This window comes from Haliotis asinina, chromosome 5 (genome assembly GCF_037392515.1).
Source record: "Haliotis asinina isolate JCU_RB_2024 chromosome 5, JCU_Hal_asi_v2, whole genome shotgun sequence".
Lineage (NCBI taxonomy): Eukaryota > Metazoa > Mollusca > Gastropoda > Lepetellida > Haliotidae > Haliotis > Haliotis asinina.
In genome coordinates this window covers 28,531,922-28,556,828 of record NC_090284.1, presented here as the reverse complement: position 1 = coordinate 28,556,828, position 24,907 = coordinate 28,531,922, and the positions used below count along the sequence as shown (strand labels likewise).

Below are 24,907 nucleotides of genomic sequence, written 5' to 3'. Positions count from 1 at the left end.
ACCATGGACATAGTGACAACATAGAAACTATGGACATGGTGGAAGTGTGGGAACCATGGACATAGTGAGAAGTGTGGTAACCATGGACATAGTGACAACATAGAAACTATGAACATGGTGGAAGTGTGGGAACCATGGACATAGTGACAAGTGTGGTAACCATGGACAGAGTGACAACATAGAAACTATGGACATGGTGGAAGTGTGGGAACCATGGACATAGTGACAACATAGAAACTATGGACATGGTGGAAGTGTGGGAACCATGGACATAGTGAGAAGTGTGGGAACCATGGACATAGTGACAACATAGAAACTATGGACATGGTGGAAGTGTGGGAACCATGGACATAGTGAGAAGTGTGGGAACCATGGACATAGTGACAACATAGAAACTATGGACATGGTGGAAGTGTGGGAACCATGGACATAGTGAGAAGTGTGGTAACCATGGACACAGTGACAACATAGAAACTATGGACATGGTGGAAGTGTGGGAACCATGGACATAGTGACAACATAGAAACTATGGACATGGTGGAAGTGTGGGAACCATGGACATAGTGAGAAGTGTGGGAACCATGGACATAGTGACAACATAGAAACTATGGACATGGTGGAAGTGTGGGAACCATGGACATAGTGAGAAGTGTGGTAACCATGGACATAGTGACAACACAGAAACTATGGACATGGTGGAAGTGTGGGAACCATGGACATAGTGAGAAGTGTGGTAACCATGGACATAGTGACAACATAGAAACTATGGACATGGTGGAAGTGTGGTAACCATGGACATAGTGACAACATAGAAACTATGGACATGGTGGAAGTGCTAACCATGGACATAGTGAGAAGTGTGGTAACCATGGACATAGTGAGAAGTGTGGTAACCATGGACACAGTGACAACAGAGAAACAATGGACATGGTGGAAGTGTGGGAACCATGGACATAGTGAGAAGTGTGGTAACCATGGACATGGTGGAAGTGTGGTAACCATGGACATAGTGAGAACATAGAAACTATGGACATGGTGGGAGTGGTAACCATGGACATAGTGAGAAGTGTGGTAACCATGGACTATGGACATGGTGGAAGTGTGGTAACCATGGACATAGTGAGAAGTGTGGGAACCATGGACATAGTGACAACATAGAAACTATGGACATGGTGGAAGTGTGGGAACCATGGACATAGTGAGAAGTGTGGTAACCATGGACATAGTGACAACATAGAAACTATGGACATGGTGGAAGTGTGGGAACCATGGACATAGTGAGAAGTGTGGGAACCATGGACATAGTGACAGCATAGAAACTATGGACATGGTGGAAGAGTGGGAACCATGGACATAGTGAGAAGTGTGGGAACCATGGACATAGTGACAACATAGAAACTATGGACATGGTGGAAGTGTGGGAACCATGGACATAGTGAGAAGTGTGGTAACCATGGACATAGTGACAACATAGAAACTATGGACATGGTGGAAGTGGTAACCATGGACATAGTGAGAAGTGTGGGAACCATGGACATGGTGGAAGTGTGGGAACCATGGACATAGTGACAACATAGAAACTATGGACATGGTGGAAGTGTGGTAACCATGGACATAGTGAGAAGTGTGGTAACCATGGACATAGTGACAACATAGAAACTATGGACATGGTGGAAGTGTGGGAACCATGGACATAGTGAGAAGTGTGGGAACCATGGACATAGTGACAACATAGAAACTATGAACATGGTGGAAGTGTGGGAACCATGGACATAGTGAGAAGTGTGGGAACCATGGACATAGTGACAACATAGAAACTATGGACATGGTGGAAGTGTGGTAACCATGGACATAGTGACAACATAGAAACTATGGACATGGTGGAAGTGTGGGAACCATGGACATAGTGAGAAGTGTGGGAACCATGGACATAGTGACAACATAGAAACTATGGACATGGTGGAAGTGTGGGAACCATGGACATAGTGAGAAGTGTGGTAACCATGGACATAGTGACAACACAGAAACTATGGACATGGTGGAAGTGTGGGAACCATGGACATAGTGAGAAGTGTGGTAACCATGGACATAGTGACAACATAGAAACTATGGACATGGTGGAAGTGTGGTAACCATGGACATAGTGACAACATAGAAACTATGGACATGGTGGAAGTGCTAACCATGGACATAGTGAGAAGTGTGGTAACCATGGACATAGTGAGAAGTGTGGTAACCATGGACACAGTGACAACAGAGAAACAATGGACATGGTGGAAGTGTGGGAACCATGGACATAGTGAGAAGTGTGGTAACCATGGACATGGTGGAAGTGTGGTAACCATGGACATAGTGAGAACATAGAAACTATGGACATGGTGGGAGTGGTAACCATGGACATAGTGAGAAGTGTGGTAACCATGGACTATGGACATGGTGGAAGTGTGGTAACCATGGACATAGTGAGAAGTGTGGGAACCATGGACATAGTGACAACATAGAAACTATGGACATGGTGGAAGTGTGGGAACCATGGACATAGTGAGAAGTGTGGTAACCATGGACATAGTGACAACATAGAAACTATGGACATGGTGGAAGTGTGGGAACCATGGACATAGTGAGAAGTGTGGGAACCATGGACATAGTGACAGCATAGAAACTATGGACATGGTGGAAGAGTGGGAACCATGGACATAGTGAGAAGTGTGGGAACCATGGACATAGTGACAACATAGAAACTATGGACATGGTGGAAGTGTGGGAACCATGGACATAGTGAGAAGTGTGGTAACCATGGACATAGTGACAACATAGAAACTATGGACATGGTGGAAGTGGTAACCATGGACATAGTGAGAAGTGTGGGAACCATGGACATGGTGGAAGTGTGGGAACCATGGACATAGTGACAACATAGAAACTATGGACATGGTGGAAGTGTGGTAACCATGGACATAGTGAGAAGTGTGGTAACCATGGACATAGTGACAACATAGAAACTATGGACATGGTGGAAGTGTGGGAACCATGGACATAGTGAGAAGTGTGGGAACCATGGACATAGTGACAACATAGAAACTATGAACATGGTGGAAGTGTGGGAACCATGGACATAGTGAGAAGTGTGGGAACCATGGACATAGTGACAACATAGAAACTATGGACATGGTGGAAGTGTGGGAACCATGGACATAGTGAGAAGTGTGGGAACCATGGACATAGTGACAACATAGACACTATGGACATGGTGGAAGTGTGGGAACCATGGACATAGTGAGAAGTGTGGTAACCATGGACATAGTGACAACATAGAAACTATGGACATGGTGGAAGTGTGGGAACCATGGACATAGTGACAACATAGAAACTATGGACATGGTGGAAGTGGTAACCATGGACATGGTGGAAGTGTGGTAACCATGGACATGGTGGAAGTGTGGTAACCATGGACATAGTGACAACATAGAAACTATGGACATGGTGGAAGTGTGGGAACCATGGACATAGTGAGAAGTGTGGGAACCATGGACATAGTGACAACATAGAAACTATGGACATGGTGGAAGTGTGGGAACCATGGACATAGTGAGAAGTGTGGGAACCATGGACATAGTGACAACATAGAAACTATGGACATGGTGGAAGTGTGGGAACCATGGACATAGTGAGAACTGTGGTAACCATGGACATAGTGACAACATAGAAACTATGAACATGGTGGAAGTGTGGGAACCATGGACATAGTGACAAGTGTGGGAACCATGGACATAGTGACAACATAGAAACTATGGACATGGTGGAAGTGTGGGAACCATGGACATAGTGACAACATAGAAACTATGGACATGGTGGAAGTGTGGGAACCATGGACATAGTGAGAAGTGTGGTAACCATGGACATAGTGACAACATAGAAACTATGGACATGGTGGAAGTGTGGGAACCATGGACATAGTGAGAAGTGTGGGAACCATGGACATAGTGACAGCATAGAAACTATGGACATGGTGGAAGTGTGGGAACCATGGACATAGTGAGAAGTGTGGTAACCATGGATACAGTGACAACATAGAAACTATGGACATGGTGGAAGTGTGGGAACCATGGACATAGTGAGAAGTGTGGGAACCATGGACATAGTGACAACATAGAAACTATGGACATGGTGGAAGTGTGGGAACCATGGACATAGTGAGAAGTGTGGTAACCATGGACATAGTGACAACACAGAAACTATGGACATGGTGGAAGTGTGGGAACCATGGACATAGTGAGAAGTGTGGTAACCATGGACATAGTGACAACATAGAAACTATGGACATGGTGGAAGTGTGGGAACCATGGACATAGTGAGAAGTGTGGGAACCATGGACATAGTGACAACATAGAAACTATGGACATGGTGGAAGTGTGGGAACCATGGACATAGTTAGAAGTGTGGTAACCATGGACATAGTGACAACACAGAAACTATGGACATGGTGGAAGTGTGGGAACCATGGACATAGTGAGAAGTGTGGGAACCATGGACATGGTGGAAGTGTGGGAACCATGGACATAGTGAGAAGTGTGGGAACCATGGACATAGTGACAACATAGAAACTATGAACATGGTGGAAGTGTGGGAACCATGGACATAGTGAGAAGTGTGGGAACCATGGACATAGTGACAACATAGAAACTATGGACATGGTGGAAGTGTGGGAACCATGGACATAGTGAGAAGTGTGGGAACCATGGACATAGTGACAACATAGACACTATGGACATGGTGGAAGTGTGGGAACCATGGACATAGTGAGAAGTGTGGTAACCATGGACATAGTGACAACATAGAAACTATGGACATGGTGGAAGTGTGGGAACCATGGACATAGTGACAACATAGAAACTATGGACATGGTGGAAGTGGTAACCATGGACATGGTGGAAGTGTGGTAACCATGGACATGGTGGAAGTGTGGTAACCATGGACATAGTGACAACATAGAAACTATGGACATGGTGGAAGTGTGGGAACCATGGACATAGTGAGAAGTGTGGGAACCATGGACATAGTGAGAAGTGTGGGAACCATGGACATGGTGGAAGTGTGGGAACCATGGACATAGTGAGAAGTGTGGGAACCATGGACATAGTGACAACATAGAAACTATGGACATGGTGGAAGTGTGGGAACCATGGACATAGTGACAACATAGAAACTATGGACATGGTGGAAGTGTGGGAACCATGGACATAGTGAGAACTGTGGTAACCATGGACATAGTGACAACATAGAAACTATGAACATGGTGGAAGTGTGGGAACCATGGACATAGTGACAAGTGTGGGAACCATGGACATAGTGACAACATAGAAACTATGGACATGGTGGAAGTGTGGGAACCATGGACATAGTGACAACATAGAAACTATGGACATGGTGGAAGTGTGGGAACCATGGACATAGTGAGAAGTGTGGTAACCATGGACATAGTGACAACATAGAAACTATGGACATGGTGGAAGTGTGGGAACCATGGACATAGTGAGAAGTGTGGGAACCATGGACATAGTGACAGCATAGAAACTATGGACATGGTGGAAGTGTGGGAACCATGGACATAGTGAGAAGTGTGGTAACCATGGATACAGTGACAACATAGAAACTATGGACATGGTGGAAGTGTGGGAACCATGGACATAGTGAGAAGTGTGGGAACCATGGACATAGTGACAACATAGAAACTATGGACATGGTGGAAGTGTGGGAACCATGGACATAGTGAGAAGTGTGGTAACCATGGACATAGTGACAACACAGAAACTATGGACATGGTGGAAGTGTGGGAACCATGGACATAGTGAGAAGTGTGGTAACCATGGACATAGTGACAACATAGAAACTATGGACATGGTGGAAGTGTGGGAACCATGGACATAGTGAGAAGTGTGGGAACCATGGACATAGTGACAACATAGAAACTATGGACATGGTGGAAGTGTGGGAACCATGGACATAGTTAGAAGTGTGGTAACCATGGACATAGTGACAACACAGAAACTATGGACATGGTGGAAGTGTGGGAACCATGGACATAGTGAGAAGTGTGGTAACCATGGACATAGTGACAACATAGAAAGTATGGACATGGTGGAAGTGTGGGAACCATGGACATAGTGACAACATAGAAACTATGGACATGGTGGAAGTGCTAACCATGGACATAGTGAGAAGTGTGGTAACCATGGACATAGTGAGAAGTGTGGTAACCATGGACACAGTGACAACAGAGAAACTATGGACATGGTGGAAGTGTGGGAACCATGGACATAGTGAGAAGTGTGGTTACCATGGACATGGTGGAAGTGTGGTAACCATGGACATAGTGAGAACATAGAAACTATGGACATGGTGGGAGTGGTAACCATGGACATAGTGAGAAGTGTGGTAACCATGGACTATGGACATGGTGGAAGTGTGGTAACCATGGACATAGTGAGAAGTGTGGGAACCATGGACATAGTGACAACATAGAAACTATGGACATGGTGGAAGTGTGGGAACCATGGACATAGTGAGAAGTGTGGTAACCATGGACATAGTGACAACATAGAAACTATGGACATGGTGGAAGTGTGGGAACCATGGACATAGTGAGAAGTGTGGGAACCATGGACATAGTGACAACATAGAAACTATGGACATGGTGGAAGTGTGGGAACCATGGACATAGTGAGAAGTGTGGGAACCATGGACATAGTGACAACATAGAAACTATGGACATGGTGGAAGTGTGGGAACCATGGACATAGTGACAACATAGAAACTATGGACATAGTGAGAAGTGGTAACCATGGACATAGTGAGAAGTGTGGTAACCATGGACATAGTGAGAAGTGTGGTAACCATGGACATAGTGACAACATAGAAACTATGGACATGGTGGAAGTGTGGTAACCATGGACATGGTGGAAGTGTGGGAACCATGGACATAGTGACAACATAGAAACTATGGACATGGTGGAAGTGGTAACCATGGACATAGTGAGAAGTGTGGTAACCATGGACTATGGACATGGTGGAAGTGTGGTAACCATGGACATAGTGAGAAGTGTGGTAACCATGGACATAGTGACAACATAGAAACTATGGACATGGTGGAAGTGTGGGAACCATGGACATAGTGAGAAGTGTGGTAACCATGGACATAGTGACAACATAGAAACTATGGACATGGTGGAAGTGGGAACCATGGACATAGTGAGAAGTGTGGTAACCATGGACTATGGACATGGTGGAAGTGTGGGAACCATGGACATAGTGAGAAGTGTGGGAACCATGGACATAGTGACAACATAGAAACTATGGACATGGTGGAAGTGTGGGAACCATGGACATAGTGAGAAGTGTGGGAACCATGGACATAGTGACAACATAGAAACTATGGACATGGTGGAAGTGTGGGAACCATGGACATAGTGAGAAGTGTGGTAACCATGGACATAGTGACAACATAGAAACTATGGACATGGTGGAAGTGTGGGAACCATGGACATAGTGACAACATAGAAACTATGGACATGGTGGAAGTGGTAACCATGGACATAGTGAGACGTGTGGTAACCATGGACTATGGACATGGTGGAAGTGTGGGAACCATGGACATAGTGAGAAGTGTGGTAACCATGGACATAGTGACAACATAGAAACTATGGACATGGTGGAAGTGTGGGAACCATGGACATAGTGAGAAGTGTGGGAACCATGGACATAGTGACAACATAGAAACTATGGACATGGTGGAAGTGTGGGAACCATGGACATAGTGAGAAGTGTGGGAACTATGGACATAGTGACAACATAGAAACTATGGACATGGTGGAAGTGTGGGAACCATGGACATAGTGAGAAGTGTGGTAACCATGGACATAGTGACAACATAGAAACTATGGACATGGTGGAAGTGGTAACCATGGACATAGTGAGAAGTGTGGTAACCATGGACTATGGACATGGTGGAAGTGTGGTAACCATGGACATAGTGAGAAGTGTGGGAACCATGGACATAGTGACAACATAGAAACTATGGACATGGTGGAAGTGTGGGAACCATGGACATAGTGAGAAGTGTGGGAACCATGGACATAGTGACAACATAGAAACTATGTACATGGTGGAAGTGTGGGAACCATGGACATAGTGAGAAGTGTGGTAACCATGGACATAGTGACAACATAGAAACTATGGACATGGTGGAAGTGTGGGAACCATGGACATAGTGAGAAGTGTGGTAACCATGGACTATGGACATGGTGGAAGTGTGGGAACCATGGACATAGTGAGAAGTGTGGGAACCATGGACATAGTGACAACATAGAAACTATGGACATGGTGGAAGTGTGGGAACCATGGACATAGTGAGAAGTGTGGGAACCATGGACATAGTGACAACATAGAAACTATGTACATGGTGGAAGTGTGGGAACCATGGACATAGTGAGAAGTGTGGTAACCATGGACATAGTGACAACATAGAAACTATGGACATGGTGGAAGTGTGGGAACCATGGACATAGTGAGAAGTGTGGTAACCATGGACATAGTGACAACATAGAAACTATGGACATGGTGGAAGTGGGAACCATGGACATAGTGACAAGTGTGGTAACCATGGACATAGTGACAACATAGAAACTATGGACATAGTGAGAAGTGTGGGAACCATGGACATAGTGACAACATAGAAACTATGGACATGGTGGAAGTGGTAACCATGGACATAGTGAGAAGTGTGGTAACCATGGACATAGTGAGAAGTGTGGTAGCCATGGACATAGTGACAACATAGAAACTATGGACATGGTGGAAGTGTGGGAACCATGGACATAGTGAGAAGTGTGGTAACCATGGACATAGTGACAACATAGAAACTATGGACATGGTGGAAGTGTGGGAACCATGGACATGGTGGAAGTGGTAACCATGGACATAGTGAGAAGTGTGGTAACCATGGACTATGGACATGGTGGAAGTGTGGTAACCATGGACATAGTGAGAAGTGTGGGAACCATGGACATAGTGACAACATAGAAACTATGGACATGGTGGAAGTGTGGGAACCATGGACATAGTGAGAAGTGTGGTAACCATGGACATAGTGACAACATAGAAACTATGGACATGGTGGAAGTGTGGGAACCATGGACATAGTGAGAAGTGTGGTAACCATGGACATAGTGACAACATAGAAACTATGGACATGGTGGAAGTGGTAACCATGGACATAGTGAGAAGTGTGGTAACCATGGACATAGTGACAACATAGAAACCATGGACATGGTGGAAGTGTGGTAACCATGGACAAAGTGAGAAGTGTGGTAACCATGGACATAGTGACAACATAGAAACCATGGACATGGTGGAAGTGTGGTAACAATAAACTTAGTGGAGGTGTGGTAACCATGGACATAGTGGAAGTGATGACACCATGGACATGTTGATGTCGCTTCACTAACTTACCGCCTGTCTAATACAAGAGGCTGAGTATCCAGTATAACAATGGACACAGGGGAAGTGTGGTAACCATGGACATGTTGATGTCGCTTCACTAACTTACCGCCTGTCTAATACAAGAAGCTGAGTATCCAGTATAACCATGGACACAGGGGAAGTGTGGTAACCATGGACATGTTGATGTCGCTTCACTAACTTACCGCCTGTCTAATACAAGAAGCTGAGTATCCAGTATAACAATGGACATAGTGGGTGTTGACATGAGCAATCAGGTGGCGGTAAATCCTCACACAGTAGTTTGATGGAATTATGTACAGTCGGTGCTGAAAAGCATGAGATCAAACAGTACTTTATTATCCTATGGTGAATAATAAGCAAATGTCATGTACATCATCAGAAACATGTGCACATATCACTTTTGTATCTGTGACATCATTAAAAAAATGAACATGATGCCAATGAAGAAGGTCGTCACACTTGCTTTCCATGTTTTACTGCACAAATGTATCTGAATAAATTGGATAATAAAGAAATTACTACACTCGAGCAAATGTGTTACATGACTTAAATGAAACTCATGAAAAATTATGTATTGACCTCACCCTTGCTGAGGCACTATGAACTTACACACTTGTTTTGACACAATTATTCACATAATAATCTCCATATATTTAACACATTACAGGGTACCCTTATATATCAGTTAAACCTGACTTTACAGCTAAATGATATTATAGCTATCTACTTCCATCAGGAGCATCCTGTTGTGACAAACACTGAGTTGTGAATACCTTGAAGACATCACACAGCTTGAGGACGGCTGTTTTGACATCCACAACTAAAGCTTCGTCGACTGGCTGACTCACATCCATCTCACCTCCAGGAGGGAATGTACTCAAGGGTTTCCTTATCACCTACAAAGTTAATTTTGGAGAGAGGATGATGCAAAGATTTTGATGTCATCAAATGCTTATTTGTCCATCTTATTCTTTCATTAAAAAGATTAACTATTGCAACGAACTCAGATGGGCAAGCAAATTCTGATATCAGAGTCCATTTAATTTCTCTGTTGTTTAATGTGGTCATATCAATTGCATACTTCAGATTGGGGAGAATAACGTATGAAATATTTTTCAAGGTGATGTCACACCTTGGCTTATATATGATCCCAATCAAAGCAACTGAGTTCCAGACAGCACTGCTGACAACACAAGCTCTGTCTTCAGACCAAGAGAAAGTTACTGACATAGTCATTCTGATGTATAAAGATCTTTGCCCCAAACTGTCGCAGTTGAAGTAGTATATTTACATATTTTGTAATTCAGCAAATCAATATGTAAAGCACATGAAAAGATTTGCATCAGGCATGTCTGTTCCTAGTTCAGATTTAGTGCCCTTGTTTGAGAAAAAAGAGAAACGTTCAATCACATGAAAAACCTACATCCTCCATGTAGTCACTGGAGTGGAAACCTCGCTCACAGAATACAGCAAAAAGAGCTGAGTAAGAGCAGGGGTTTACAAATACTGCTTCTGAATATTCTACGTCCTGTCCATTTGTCATTCCACACCTTGACAATGATGTTTCCCTTTCTTCTGTTTCTTGATGATCTCAAGGTTGAACACTGTCGACAATGACAATAATTCTAAGAATTATACCTCTTATACTTAGTTCTGACTCCTTATACCTTGATAGTCTTATTCACCCATGCCATGACTTAGTAACGTCTCTGTGGAAGGGTTGAGTTTTCTGTAGATACCATTTTAGAACTCTTAATGGGCATAATACTATATCACAGGTAGAGATCTAGTGCTGGAATGGTATTAGCTCATTGTCCTTGGCAAGGAATTTTGCAAGAACTCTGAGCTTAACTGTAGATGGACCATCAGAGAAGGTGACTGATTGCACAATCACAGCATGTAACTCTGCCATCCTGGAATATGTAGCTAAGGCCAGAAAAAATACAGCCTTCTAAGCAAAATGGGAAAGCTTTGCTTTACCCATGGGTTTGAAAGTATGGCATAACAATCCCCCACAGACCAGTAATAAATAACATTTGGTTGATGGTGAAACTGTAAATTTTCTTACCGGTTGACAGTTTGATTCATGGGAGTTAGCTCCCAAACGGACCAGATGCTTGGAGAGAGAGTGAAATGTGTGCAATGTGGACTTTGCAAACTTTCCAAGTCATGTTGTACTCTGATGCATCATAATGTTGCATGTGTTCAATAGTCAGTAGCAATAACAGTGCCAGTGCATATGGGTCAAGCATGGGAAATCTGTGTTGTTACCACTGTGAGATCTGTGATCATCTGTGATCATCGGATCATCAGTGATTCCTGATTGGACTCTCTGCTGCTGGAATCTATTTCTTCTAAAATTATACATGGTGGATATAGAGGGTGTAGATGTAGGACAACTAAGGATACTGCTGAAGAACATCCTACTGATGCCAGATGTCATTGTGTTTGATAACTTCCAAACATGAAGCTTGAGCTTCTCTAGATTGCTATGAAATCAGTCTGTCCTTTGCTGCCTGAGAAGTTAGGATTAGTTGTTGTACACAATGGACTGGGGAGACATCTAGCTAATGTAATCTCTATGGGCCCCAATGGGATTTAACGCTGTTGATGTGATAGATGAAACTCCATAAACATGTTATATAAATTACTATTATTGTTCATGTTCTTTATTCACCTGATTCTTTCTCCAGTGTGGGAAACCTGACGTTTTTACAACTCAAACAGACGAGGAGAAGATAGTTTCAGTGCACCACTGACTATTATAAGAAATATGTAACAAATATGAAGAACACACTTGCTACAGAATATTTATGTCCATGAAACATAAATTCATCAGAAAATGTTAACATATGTATTTCATAAACCTAAGGTAAGTCTGAGAGGGGCTTGGAGTGCAGGGATGTAGTATTTTCCAGTTAGTGACCACATGTAAAGCCGTTCACTGCCCTGCTGTAAACTGGCAAGATGTCTCTGCATATAAAGGACAGGAGGGCAGTTTAACATCATCTTGGTATTGAACCATTAAACATAGATTCAGCTGTGAAGTCCTTAAACCTGAAACTCATCTAGCAGGAAATTTGGAGATGGCTGGATGTTATTCTCCAGTAATTGCTTCCTCAAGTCCTTGCTCTAATCATAAAACTGGGATGCAGAGTGCTGTTGCAGTGTAAAACCAGTTTTGCAGTTAATCACACAGACACAATGATCTTGTTGATGCCATGCCACTCCTGGCTGTCCATAATGTGGCCAGTCCTTGGACATGCCAGTCTTTTGGTACTCTCAGGAATTTTTTTTTCAGTAACACCAAAATTCTACAACAGCATTCTGACCTCTTGCGTTCCATATAAATGTAACCATTCATTTTCTGAAAACGCGTGACCTGATATTCACAAGGACTGGGCAACCTCTGAGGTTTCTTTTCACAGTTAAAACACTTCAGCAATTTACACTGTTTCTGAATTGAAAAAGCCCCATGTGTAGAGTGAATGTTGGACAAATTTCTTATCCATGGGAATTATGGGTTTCCAATTCGGTTACATTACATGACAAAGTGGCAAATACATTTACATGTGATGTGGTGTAAAGGAATATTTTACCTTTCGATTATTTCCCTTTGTGCTAATTCTAAGAACCAGAGTATTGGGTAAAGACCATATATGACATTTTTGTGAGTATCTTTATGGTTTAAATTACACATTCTTTCATTCACAACAATGGTTTCCTTTGTTACTGTACAACAAAATGGCACACTGTGATGCTATACATTGTATATAAAAGAAAATATAATCCATGACAATATATACTGTTAGGATTTACACTTTTTTCGTGTAGCGGGTCCTAGTTATTACAGGTGTTTTTTTTTTGTTCTTAGAGCATTAGTAATTTAGTTTAAGGTATAAATTATAAATTCTGGTAATACTAAATGGATTTTCTTATCAATGTTTGCAGAGACATGTGGGTTACAGCTGCCGATTGTTTGTTTGGTTTTGATCAGTTTTGGAGGAGCGACTGGTTGCACGCAGTGGAAGGTTCCATTCCAAGGGTAGGGTTGTGCATCATGCTTAGTGTGACAGGCCTGCCATTGTGTGTATAAGGGGTGATTGACAGGTGTTTTATTGTCTGAGTTGGAAACACCGAAGGATAGGTAAGCCGTTGTTTTGAGACAAACAGTTTCCCATTTGCTTTGTGATAAAGTACAGTTTGTTCTGAAGTGGACCAGTCCTTGTTTTGTGATGAAACAGATGACCCCCCACTATCCCCTGCCACCCCTCACAGTGAAGCACATAAATTATAGTAGGGTGGATGTAGGAATAGGTGGCTGAGGGGAATAAAAGTATTAAGTTTTAGGGACATATTAATGGATAGCATTTATTTCAGGTCTGTATTTGTATGGGGATAGGCTTGGGTTGTTGTTATCATTTATTTGGATTTCTGTATTACATGTCTTTTAGCGGCATTGTTCTCAATTACATTTCCCAGCATTGTATTTTGTACTGTTTGTTTAGTTAGGAATTTGTTTTCCTTGTGAATAAAATGGTGAAATTAAATACTTCGTATGTCCAGAATCACTAGGCTGCATTTTGAAACTGGGAAAAAAGAGTTGGATCTTGAGCGAAACCTCTTATGATGAACAGGCCAGTCGGAATAAAAATACAAAATGGAAAACACATACACATACACATACTGAAGTGTTAACAAGAGAGGCAGAACCACGCCTGTTACATTAGTAACGTGCAGATTCTAGTACTTTTGTTGGGTTGAGTCCAATTTGGGATTTGACCCCACACGCTCAGAGTCAGGCACCAAATCACCAACACACAGAGTCAGCTAACTCACCTTCTAAGACACAGTGGCTTCCCAAATTTAATCCCAAATATAAGAAATGTTACATTTGACCACTTTCTAAATGGCATTGTGTATTCATGTGACATAATGTTAACACCTAGATATTGCTGGTGATGCTGACAGACGTTTGCCTACCTTCTCAACAACTGCCATGATGTCCTGGAACTCCCCTGTCTTGCAATCCTGCGCCAGGACCAACAACATCTCAACAGTCACCTTCCTGACCTCAGGGTCAAGGTCCACCTCAATGTGACCGAGATGTGGCAACACAACACGCTCAATAAGGTCACTCTGGAACAAAGAATGTAAGAGACAATAAAGAGATATTGCTGTTCTTGGTATTAGATTAACATAATTATATATATTAGATTAACATAATTACATAATGGCGACAGCTGTCAAACATTGCTGTTTCAATATCAGATGATCACATTACATCATGAAGACTGTTGTCAAACATAACTGTTTCTGGTGTCAAATCAATATATTAGACAATGGAACCTGTTGGCATTGCTGCTTCTGGTGTCAGATCAATATATTACATACTGGAGGCTACTGTCATTGCTGTTTCTGGTGTCAGATCAATATATTAGATAATGGAGACTATTGTCAGACATTGCTGTTTCTGGTGTCAGCTCATCATAATTCAGATGTGGAGGTGAAGCTGCTCCGTACTGCAATGCAATGCAATGTTGGCGGTTTCCAGGGGAGAGCTATCTGACCAAATGCTTCCGGATGAAGAGTCTACTCCTTGGTAACAATCATGTCTGGCTGCGATAGTACATATGCTGAATTTCTTGAGTATTGTAGAGACTACTTTAGACAAGATTGTAACATTCTCTCATGAGCTGCATCTATTCTTAAGAGTCTGTTCCTAGTAGTTTGTAATGTTCTCCATTGCAATGAGGACCAAGGAATTGCTGAGCTGTAGAGATCATTGTTGGAGAGCAGTAGTGATGTCTCCAATCTCTTGTAGGTTAATATATACTGGTGCAACCAAGTATCGGGGTCCTGATGTGGTCAAGTACTCCAGATGAGTTCCCCATGCTGTGAGGTGATAATACAGATCTGGATCTGAACACTGACTCCAATGTCACTGTCCCTGAACAATGGCTCCATCTGCTTAATGGCATTGTCTAAATGTGTCCCTTGGTGATAGTTTATGTGAGTGGCTCCAGCAGTGACATTCAATACCTGAGACTATGAGGATTTGTCCACGATCTGGTAACAATCCTCCAGTGGATAAACAATATCTAAAGCTGTGTCAAATATGGTCTTGTTTACTTCTGAATGCACTTTAGGTAAACTTCTTAACCAGGTGTACCAGAAGAATCCCAAATAAGTGAAGAAAGCTGGAAAATATTCTGTGTGTCCTAAAGTTCCTTTTGTGTTTGCAGTAGGGCAAAGGCTATGATCCGGTTATTCATGTATCTGGATGTATTGAAAATGGAGATAAGTGAAGACTGGAGTTATGAAGAATTGGAAAAGCTGGGGAATGATGGATGTGGTCTGTGAGGCTGATGTGGTGTCTACATCTCAAGAAAACAAGCAGCAATACAATATGATGATAAGAAGTAGCTAATTGTTAATTACTATGCATAATCTGGCTTCAGAACTGGGTGATCACAACAGGCCTCAAAGTTTCCGGTAGTCACATGTAGCTATATGGTTACAAAAAGCATGTTCTTTTCCCCAATAGTCTCTGGTAACTGTCTGTTCACGGGAATACAGTTTGATTTACTTTTGACTGAAATCGACAGTTTAATCATGTCTTTTATGCTATTATTGCATCCCTAACCTCAACCATCACTATTATTAATTTTCCTGCGAAGTTAGTGTACTCTTGGGTGGCTATGTCAGGTCAGGGAATTGAAACTACACTGTCAGAGTACACCCCAAGGCACAAAATCAGTAATTTAACCCACCCACAATGCAAATTTATTAGCGACCAGAATTTGAGGGTTTTATAAACTCTGAAAACTTTTATTGTCAAGTAACTGTAATGATATCAACATGCAATATCAGGTGTCATACAAAAGTCTTATGAAGTGCAGAGTCTGTTGCAAGACAGAAACAGTAACGTGTGTATGATCCATGGACATTAACCACAGATTCAATCCTACGTCTCATACTCACTACAAGTCGTTAATGGTTCTCTGAGGCAAACGGTTCCATTCTTCATGAAGTGCGGTATCACAAAGTTCAGCGAGATTTTGAAGTGGGGGTTCCCGATGTCTGATTTTCCACCCAAGAAAGTTACAGAGATACTCTATTAAATTGAAATCTGGACTACATGCTGGCCAAGGAGGAGTATCAATAGCCTCTTGACGCAAATAAGGCCAAACTGCACAAGATCTGTGTGGTCTGGCATTGTTGTTCATGTACACAGGTCTTGTTCTGAGAGGATGGTTGTCAAAATGAGGGACTACCACTGAAAGAAGAACTGCATTTTGGTATTGTTGGCCATTCTTGTTACCACAAATTGTCACGAGCAGAAGTTTGCACTCGAAGGAAACGCACCTGCATATCATTACAGACCCCCTGCCACAGGCTAACGTCTTCTAGATGTTCCTTGGTGCAAATCTGGTGTTACTTTGCCTCCAGACACTTACTTGACCGTTCGTAGCAACATTCAACACTCGTCAGACCAATGGATCTTTCCCCAGTTTGCCAAGTTTCAGCACATACGAGCACAACACCAGATCAAACGATTCCTTTACTGGTTTTACTGGTCTTCTGGCAGCACAACCAGCCATTCTTAGGCGACGCCTTACAGTCATCTTCAAGAGTCTCTCATGGGTACCCCACTGCATTCGTAAATCTGTCAAAGTGGCAAAGGGATTTTGCCTGACTAACCTGAGAAGACATTTATCCTCTCTGTCAGAGGTCTTTCTCGGCCTACCAGACATATGAGTGTCACTGACATCATTGGTTCGATTCTGTTTGGCAACTAGATGGGTGATGATGCCGTGATGACAACCCATTTGCCTTGCAATGGCCCTGCATGACATACCAGCATTTTTCATGCCTATCACCTTCCATCTCTCAGCAGTAGTTAACTTTCTCCTCATTATGACTGATTTTCTAAGTCTAATGTGAAAGGAGAATCTCAAAACAGACCGGTGAAACCAAGTGTGCGAAACTTGATGTTCAAGATTCAGATGGTAGGGAAATGTGCAGAATGGAGTTGGATGTGCAGAATGTTTTCCTTGTCATATCTTGAAAATCTTAGGTTCAAGAATCTATTGAAAGTTACTTCAGTCATAAACATTTATAGTTTGTATTTCTGATCTTAAGCGGAAAAATCAAGACACTATGAAATTAGTGGCGTTTAACTTTTGTGCATGTGTATATATGAATACACATGCTTTTGTGGAGAGAGATGATTGTGTTTTCATAGCTTTGTGGATCTACAGTGTTCAACTCACTCTCCAACATAGCAGAAATATGATAGGATACACAAGTAAGTCGACATACTCGGAGTGAACACTGACACAATGAATGCCACATTGGATCCCACTTTATCTTACAGATCCTTGCATTCCTTCTTACTTCCTCCACATGGCTGAGGCTTATCAGATAGAAGAGTTACTTTCACTGACTTGTAACTTGATATCAGTAGCCAACCTTTACACAAGCCTCCTTTACTGTACTCCTATACCTCACCACAGATTGCTTTGTGCAAGTTGCCATCTACATGACAGGAATTGAAATTACGTTTGTTTTTCAAGTGTGCCTCTTCATGGGCACTGTCATAATAATTTAAGTGTGCCATTTCAATTTCAGGTGTGGCATAAATTCATTGTATATTAAACTGAACTTCAAAACATTACATGACGTGAAGTGAATGTAAAAGTTGGAATTGTATTCTAACATTCACAAATAAATTATGAGTATTAAAGCAATGCTAGGTATGTAGTTTTGTTTACTTACTGACCTCAAACTTATTTATTGTCAGAAAAAGACATTGATGATTAGCTGTCTGTCTGCCCTGTATACTTTATGATTAGTCAATGTTCATAATGTCACTTTAAATCATGAAAGATAGTAAAGGAGAATATGGTAAATATTTTAATGTACTTTTGCAAACAAATCAAGTGTGCTGAAAAAAGGGCATGCATGCCATTGTACAGATGGTACTAATAATTTTGATCCCTTCATGATTAACATCAAGTGCGCTGCTGCTAGAATCACATACCTCATACACATGCTTGTTGATACTGAGGACATGGGACAGAATATCCAGAGCTTTCTTGCGAATACCAGTTCGGCTTTCTTGCCTGTAAGTTAAAGACAAACACTGACAAAATATACACACTGGTATGTATTCAAGGAAATTTTACCACTCTAGGAGATGTGTATGTGATTAGGGTATCTGTGCTGCTATCAGACAAAACAAGACCTGAAGTACTTGTCCATGAGATGGTTGAGGCTTTGCATCCATTGCTCCTTGCCTGGGTGTATGGCCTGGGCTTGGTACTCCATCAGCATCTCAACAGATGACTCCTGCAATACATAGCATCTCCAGATAGATCTGAATCTTACAGACATTTAGTCTATCTACAGCATCCCCATATAGATCTGAATCTTACAGACATTAAGTCTATCTACAGCATCCCCATATAGATCTGAATCTTACAGACATTCAGTCTATCTACAGCATCTCCAGATAGATCTGAATCTTACAGACATTTAGTCTATCTACAGCATCCCCAGATAGATCTGAATCTTACAGACATTAAGTCTATCTACAGCATCCCCAGATAGATCTGAATCTTACAGACATTAAGTCTATCTACAGCATCCCCAGATAGATCTGAATCTTACAGACATTAAGTCTATCTACAGCATCCCCATATAGATCTGAATCTTATAGACATTAAGTCTATCTACAGCATCCCCAGATAGATCTGAATCTTACAGACATTTAGTCATTAAGTTTATCTCAGTCTAAGTAAACTTAGCCACAGTACTTTTCGTTACACTCAACCACTGAGTCTAACAAAACCTTATGGGAGGTCGCGTCAGGTAACCTTTGAGATTGACCAATCAGAACACACCTTACCAAATCGTGAAAGTGGACATTTGCACATACCTTTTGAACTTTTTATCTCGAAAAGCTTCACACCCAAATGATTCCGAATGCTATTTAGCTTACGCTCGCTTCCAGGTGATGCACATGGCTAACGTAAACAGTCGCTGGAAATGGTGTTTTTGGCAGTATTCAAGGATGTCATCTTGCAGAAATATTAGCTAATGGTAACCATGTCAACAGAAACCCCAAAGCGTATATACTGCAGGTCAAATAATTGTGTTATATGGGGATTTTTGTTTGTGGAGAGATCTGTGTCAGTGACCTGAATATTTTGAAAGTACCTCTGATCCCAAAACAGTAGGTGTTGTCTGATTGGTTAAATCTATTTAACCGTCTCGCGTTTGATTGGATGGTCATTGGTCGCTCAAAGGTTACCTGACGTGACCTTCTACTAGGTTTTGTTAGACTCAGTGGTGGAGTGTAACGAAATACACTGAGACTAAGTTTACTTAGTCTGAGTCTATCTACACCTCATGGATGGCAGATGACATGACATTACCCTTGGATGCACCTGCATGTCTGAGGATCTCACAGATATCTCTGATACTGACATTACCAAGCGATGGTCCTGTATTTAAAAAGCCAAATATGTATAGAGAAGTTTTTTAAAGGACAGCCAAAACAAAGTAAAAGAAACTAAAATCTCAAATGGAAATGAAACAAATACAGTGGAAGCTGTCTTACTCGGACTCTAAGTAACTCGGTTTTCTATATAATTCGGACCGAATTGTTGGTCCCGGCAGAAGTGAACTAAGTTATCATTACATAGAGGCTAACTAATTCGGACTTCATGTAACTCGGATTTCGGACTGAAATCTCTGCCCTCTGCCATAGTAATTCACTATGAAAACATTGCTAATTAACTCGGACAAGCGTGACTGCCTGAGGCGGAAGTGCTTTGTAGTTAGCCGGTTACCGACTTCAAACGGATTATGAGGTGTGATGATAACCAATTAACAAAAGGAATCAACAAAGAAGTTCAGCAAGCTGACACGACTCACTCAGTAAAGACTGAATCACATGTGCTTCCATACAAGGGCGTTACCCTGCAAAATATCGAGTAACACGAAAACATGGTACGTCATTTCTAGCACTCGCGCTTACGGATAAGACATGAAATGTGCGTTGCATTGGAAACCACCGTACGACAGAGCATTCTAACAATAAATTATTTATAAAAGATGAGGTGATACTTATTGACGGAATTACAGTTTTGATAATCTACTGATACGAAAAAAATGTCCATGATCATCTTTTGCACTAAACAACCCCACACACCTTACACCATGGTAAAAGTACAGTGCATGAGTATCTCCTAGTCAAGGCAGCTAACTCTTGACACTCACCAGTCCAATTCGGACTCTTTGTAATTCAGACACAAAAGTCGGTCCCAGTTGAGTCTGAATTAGACAGCTTCCACAGTACCTATTTTCATTAAACTTTCAACAGAAATGGCAGAGATTGTTTAATGTTTGCGAAAGAAAAAGTTTTTTTTATGTATTGCTGCTATGGGGGACACAGAGGCCAGACAAACAGGCTACAACTCAAGGTCATTTCAGATAACAAGCCATTCAAAGTAAAAAAGTCTTCTTAACCATCTACCGATCTCTTATTGGAACACAGTTCCAGGATGGTGAAGAACCTGTGCGGAGATCCAAGAAAATGTCCATGCCGATGAAGTTCCTCCACAGCAGACAAGATGTCATGCACCTCCAGCTGGCACTGCCTGGCAGAATCCGGAAGGGCACCATGCAGCTGAAAACACACGAGCAGTCTGCTGTCAGCAGTAATTCTTTACTGTCAGAATCAGAAATTACTTTCTTTTATCTTGCATTTTTTTGTGGGAAGAGCATCGCCACAATCTGAGGAGGAGCACTCATCAAGGGATAGGGGACCATTACTATCTAAGGAGGAGCATTATCACCATCAGTAGAGGAACAACATCACCATAAGGGAGGGGCACCATCACCATCAGGGAGGAGCATCATTACCATCTGGAATGAGCATCATCACCATCAGGGAGGAACACCTTCATTAGGGGAAGAGTGTCATCACCACACCATCAGGGAGGAACACCTTCATTAGGGGAAGAGTGTCATCATCACACCATCAGTGAGGAACACTTTCATTAGGGGAAGAGTGTCATCATCACACCATCATTGAGGAAAACTTTCATTAGGGGAAGAGTGTCATCATCACACCATCAGTGAGGAACACTTTCATTAGGGGAAGAGTGTCATCACCACACCATCAGGGAGGAACACCTTCATTAGGGGAAGAGTGTCATCACCACACCATCATTGAGGAACACTTTCATTAGGGGAAGAGTGTCATCATCACACCATCAGTGAGGAACACTTTCATTAGGGGAAGAGTGTCATCACCATCAGGGAGGAGAACCATCAATATCAGGGAGGTGCATCACACCATCATTGCAGTGTTCTCAAAGGTGTTTCAAGGCAACAGGACACTGGGTCCTGTAAGTTTCAGATCTCTGTTTGACCCACTGAAAATTCACAGGACCCACAGAATAAAGTTACCCAAACATTTCAGATTTAACATTTCTTAGGATTGGCATTGAAATTATTAACATTATATGATAACAAACATAAGATTTCTAAACAGCACACAAGTGTCACATGCCGCAAATAACAACTTCACACAAAGACATTGTGAAATATTCAGTCAGACACTGGGGCTGGCGGGTTGGTGATTTCTGTCTGACCACTGGTGAATCTGCCAGATTTGTCAGAGGGTCAGACACTATTCGTGAACACTGTCATTGAAGAACACTTTCATTAGGGGAAGAGTGTCATCACCATCAGGGAGAAGAACCATCAATATCAGGGAGGAGCACCATCACCATCATTGAGGAACACTTTCATTAGGGGAAGAGTGTCATCACCATCAGGGAGGAGAACCATCAAAATTAGGGAGGTGCATCATCACCATCATGGAGGAGAACCATCACCATCAGGGCAAGGCACCATCATCATCAGGGAGGTGCATCATCACCATCAGGGAGAAGCATCATCACCATCAGGGAGGATCCCAAACCCCATCATGGAGAAGCATCATCACCATCAGTGGAGAAACACCATCACCATCAGGTAGGTGCACATCATACCATCATTGAAGAGCACCATTCAGTAGAAGAGCAAATCACAATTGAGGAGGAGCACCATCACTATCAGGGAGTAGCACCAGCACCATCAGGAAGGAGTATCATATCATCAGGGAGGGGCACCATTCAGTGGAGAAGCACTATCACCATTAGGGTGGAGCACAACCTTAGGAGGAACACTATGAGGGAGGAGTATCATCAAGGGTTGGTGAACATCAGCATCAGGGGAGCTGCATAATTGGGGAAGGGCATCATCAACACAGGGGGACCATCTCCATCATAGGAGGAGCACAATCACTATCAGGAGAGGATTGTCATCTGAGAAGAAGCCATTTAAGGGTAGAAGCACCATCAAGGCAAGATGACCTTCAGGGGAGGAGATGTTTCAGAGGAACACCATCCAGGGACATGCAACATCCACTGGCTATTGTGAAAATATCACGATGTTCCTGGTGTACTGATCTGATTAGGCTCAATGCTGATTTGGAGAGACTATTGTGAACAGATATCACATGATACAGTGTTGTACGGAGAGACTATTGTAAAGAGATAGTGCATGTTCCTGATGTACTGACCTGACTAGACGCAATGCTGATGGATGATATATAAATGCAGTTTATTGTATATAGAGGACACTAAACTATCTTCTGTGTAATACCATTTTATTAAACGAGTAAATGATCTGCTATGAGTGAAAGCGAGTTTGATACTAAATCTTTGATGAGTTTATTAAAAATGGTATGGAAGCAAGTTTTCTACTAATTACTCTATAACATAAATTGATAGAAATTGTCTACCGGGTGATGATTCTCAGCGCTAGTAAAATCAATTTAATGACAGCAGGACTAACAATAAATAGATAATTCAACCAATGCATCATTGTCAGCCTGGTGGCTGTGTTCGCTTAGTAATCTTAAACATGTGGATCAAATCCTGCTCACGAAAACATTTGGACCTTAAAATTGAACACTCACTTATCATCTGCACTTAAATGTCAATGTTAATATAGAGTTAAGAAAAAGTAAAAGCTGGGTAGAGGACTTACTTACTAAATGCAAAACCGGCGAATAGGATTTACTTACAAAAAGTAAAACCTGGGAAATAGGTCTTACTTACAGAATGTAAAACCTGGGAGCAAACAAAACCCTCAAATGCATTTATTCTGGGAAAAGAAGCCATGTCTCATATAAACAGACAATCACTCTGCAGGCTTATATCTGTGGATACCACTGACCTGTGCTGAGTGCAGTTGTTTCAGGATGATCTCAATAATATCCAGCAAAATGTCCCAGGTGATATGCTGTTGATCCTTCCCATATTTTTTCACAAGTCTCTGCACAGACTTGGTCACTTCATAGGCCACAAGCCAGTCTGAGGTGGATAAAACCTAGGTGAAACAAGAATATCACGTCACATACCTTATTTTGCACCTATTGTTTTCATTATACTCTAATTCAGCATCAGAGATGGCAACCCTGAATCAAATGAAAGCGGAGTCATGCCTGGCCCAAAGCAATTCTCAAGCACTGAAGGTGCGAGTTGGGAGTGAGCATGAGAGGGGGTTTGGGACACTTTTGACGATGGGTGTCTGGGGGACCTCTCCCCTACAAAAATAGATTTAGTCTGCTTGAAATATGCAATTTCTGGGCATAATTAATCAGATAATACTTAACTCAAATGAACATATTCAAATGGCTATTTACTTAAATTCTTTCAAACATTCTAAATTTATAAACATATTTGTATTTCCTAAAAAGTTTTTTACAGACAAATCGAAGAGTAGATTGTGTTTGAAAATCGGAGTAACTCCTCCAAAATGGTTAGCATCTCTGCAGTATCAATGACCACTTGTCCCCATGAAATTATTGACAGGCATTTGGAAGAGGGACAAACATGAATACATGACTGGTTTTATGTCAACCATGCTCTTTCATTCTTTATCATGACAGTTCATCTTCTCACAGCTTTTCTGCAGACAAGGACAGAAAAGCTCATATATTACACACCATATGTTGACAACCAGACACAAATCATTGGGAATGCCAGGAGGAGGAATAGTACTATAAGAAGGGAAGTATTCTTAAAATTAGAAATAATCATAACTATTATTCACTAACTTTAACAAATCTTCTCCCACTATTCCATCACTGCCAAAATAGCTTGAAGGGAAAGCGGTTCTGCCTTTAGAATTATTCACTGTAGTATCCCTTTGACAGTAGATTTTGTACAATGCCCTGACAATGCTATGACATTATGAACCTGATGACATCACAATGCTATGTTGCACTGCAAATACATGGACATACAGGACAAGTACTATA

The 24,907-nt window shown here is 41.9% G+C and overlaps 1 protein-coding gene across 2 annotated transcripts in view; it reads right to left on the bottom strand.

The window, feature by feature from the left end:
* LOC137283495 (tuberin-like) overlaps positions 1-24,907 on the bottom strand; it is a 141,600-nt gene that overhangs the window by 79,207 nt on the left and 37,486 nt on the right. For both annotated transcript variants that reach the window (XM_067815024.1, XM_067815025.1), the window contains exons 11-17: positions 23,821-23,973; positions 21,065-21,217; positions 18,770-18,873; positions 18,566-18,647; positions 14,503-14,658; positions 10,293-10,415; positions 9,702-9,824 (exon numbers count right to left, since the gene is read on the bottom strand). In XM_067815024.1, coding sequence (XP_067671125.1) covers positions 9,702-9,824; positions 10,293-10,415; positions 14,503-14,658; positions 18,566-18,647; positions 18,770-18,873; positions 21,065-21,217; positions 23,821-23,973 — 894 coding nt within the window. The remainder of the gene's footprint in view (positions 1-9,701; positions 9,825-10,292; positions 10,416-14,502; positions 14,659-18,565; positions 18,648-18,769; positions 18,874-21,064; positions 21,218-23,820; positions 23,974-24,907) is intronic.